At 43.6% G+C, this 2,464-nt stretch overlaps 1 protein-coding gene across 1 annotated transcript; it reads right to left on the reverse strand.

The window, feature by feature from the left end:
• Positions 1-56: 56 nt before the first annotated feature.
• K450DRAFT_276087 (uncharacterized protein) lies at positions 57-510 on the reverse strand (the record flags this gene model as incomplete). The annotated part of the gene is made up of 3 exons (XM_051593213.1): positions 57-199; positions 287-345; positions 416-510. 3 exons carry the CDS (start codon positions 508-510, stop codon positions 57-59), a joined length of 297 nt encoding a protein of 98 aa, XP_051439911.1.
• Between the last annotated feature and the right edge of the window lie 1,954 nt (positions 511-2,464).

The raw sequence follows: 2,464 nt of genomic DNA on the forward strand, positions 1-2,464 counted from the left end.
CGTAGCCAAGATGGTACCAACACTGTTGATAGACATGATGAGACCAGTAATAGAATCTAATAAGGATAGAGATGAATATCAAGTTGATTCGTAAAGGTAAGCTGCATGGTGAAATGGCACGTACCACTAGGACCGCAGGGGCTGCTGGCACCATCTGCAACAACAGCACAGTTGTCATAACGATTGAAGTAGCCGTTGTCTGTGATAGAGGTCAATTAATCGGGGTTAGCGGGATAAGGTTGGAGAGGCGTTGGCGTCCAGTGAAAAATTGGTATATATTACTAACATTGAGCCATGGCGTTGATAGATCCCATCAAACTTCCATCATAACCGTTACAAGCCGAGCTAAGAGGTGAAAAGAAAAGCCGGTAAGAAATTTGTTACTTCATACATCAATGCCTGAAGGTGAACTTACTTGACCATAGCAACGGCAGTATAGAAGTACATGGTCAACATGCCCTTCGAAAAGGCACTTTTCGATTTGCCGGCGGCAAGATTTTGAGTTGCCATTGTTTTCAAGTTTGTCTTACTGAAAATGTGGATGTGATAAAAGAGGATATGCCAAACTTGGGGGCGACCGTGAGGTATATATTTTCTTTCAGTAACGCAAAGGAGAAACTTGTGGAGTGAAGGGGAGGTTAAAAAAAACCCGGATACTTAAATACTGTGTATTTTTGGCATGTATTTCGCTGGCGGAATGGCAAAAACTTTAAGTACGCAGATGTTTAGACCAGCAAACTGTGATCCTCGGCTGCAGCAGAGACTGTTGTCAGCCGGGAACTTGCTGTCTGCGGCCGTAAACTAAGAGGGAAGGTGGGAATCATGGGAAGTCTGTGAAAAGGAGACTGCTGAAAATGGCAATAAATCTGTCGCACGCACACATTGTTTTGTTAGTCCGCTAATGTCCAATTCTATAAGATGTTGTTGCGGGGAAGCTTTAATGTGGGGTTGAAATGGAGAGTGAGGGCTCGGAAGGCAAATGAAACTCAAAGGTCAAACGGAAACTCTTTGAAGTCTAAAACTTGGCAGCTGGTAAGGGAAGCGGGAATCATGTGATAAGGCTTTTGGCTGGCTGGCTGGGATGATGGGTAGGTAAAGTTACACGAGCCAAGTATTGATTATTGCAACCTTATCGCTGGTTTCTTTCTCATGTAATGCGTTTAATGGGTCCAAGTAAAGCATCTAAATAAGTCACCGATAGACACCGGCCGCTATTTCCATAGAGTTTCTGCTGCATCAAACGGCGATTTCATCCCAACGAAACCTACAACAATCAGTTACTTACCCTGGCATTATAACGTGGCTCGTATTCACTGCCAAAACAGGTTCACCATGGCGCGCCCATCATAGTGTGCGACATTATCAACCACAAACAATCTTGCAGTCCGCGGATGGATGAACATCTGGGGAACAGCGCATAAACACCTTATGTTAACACACCTCGGAATGCAGGGAACAACTCTTCATGGCCGATTAGTTGATACCAAGACCAGCATTCATACCGTAAATTAGTCCTATTCCTTTACACAATAAATTGCCCACGGTGTTCACTCACAATTTCTCATCGATCAATATGATGCTAATTAACAAGACAGCAATGTGTATTGTACCCCAGTCAATTACATAAACGTACAAGAGGCTCTAATAGGAAGGCAAGCTTAGCGGGGTGACACGTATGGAAACAAGCTGAACTTTACTACTTCAGGCAATATATGGAGAGAGACACTTGCAGACACATGCTCTAACTAAGATAGCCCCACCTTGAAGCTTAGAACTAAGTTAAGCGGGGGCATAACAGGAAATGCTCACATGGTGTCTGTTTCTTTCAAGAATTCACCGGCAATCTCATACCAGATTGGTGGGAGAATAGTATGCCCCGCGTCATATCCATAATCATTCATATCTCTCGGCATCTATGCAAAGGCTAAATGGTACCACTTTGCGACGCGGTGACCAAGTACACCTTCCTAAGTAAGTGTGGAAGAATTTTCATGACGAGGTGGTGGTCACACTATCTCATCGTTATCACCTACTGAGCGAAAAATTGTGTAAATGGTGAAGAAGAAACAGTGCAAACAGTCGACGTAGAAAAACCTCGTGCTGCTGTAGAGGCATTGTAACACACGGGGTCTTTGGTAAGCATCCGCGCATACGATTCTAAGATTTCTATGCCGGTCCATTCATAATATAAACATGTGGAGGATTACAAGATATGTATTTTTATTGGTCTGAGTGGGCGATGAAAAGTGTGTAGAAAGAAGGAAATACAAGGGAACGTTGTGACAGCCTAGTAAGGAAAAAGCTAATCAAGGCTCTTACAAAATATGGCTAGATGGGCGGGATGGGGGCAGTAATACAGGTAGCATTAAAAATTTCAAATCTTTTCAGGATTGCGTTCACCATCTTCAGAGATGGAAGCAGGCTTTTCAGCATACTCAACGTCGTGAGGGGAAGTCTTGTTGAA

Source organism: Umbelopsis ramanniana (assembly GCF_025399195.1).
Source record: "Umbelopsis ramanniana AG unplaced genomic scaffold K450scaffold_155, whole genome shotgun sequence".
Classification (NCBI taxonomy): Eukaryota; Fungi; Mucoromycota; class Umbelopsidomycetes; order Umbelopsidales; family Umbelopsidaceae; genus Umbelopsis; species Umbelopsis ramanniana.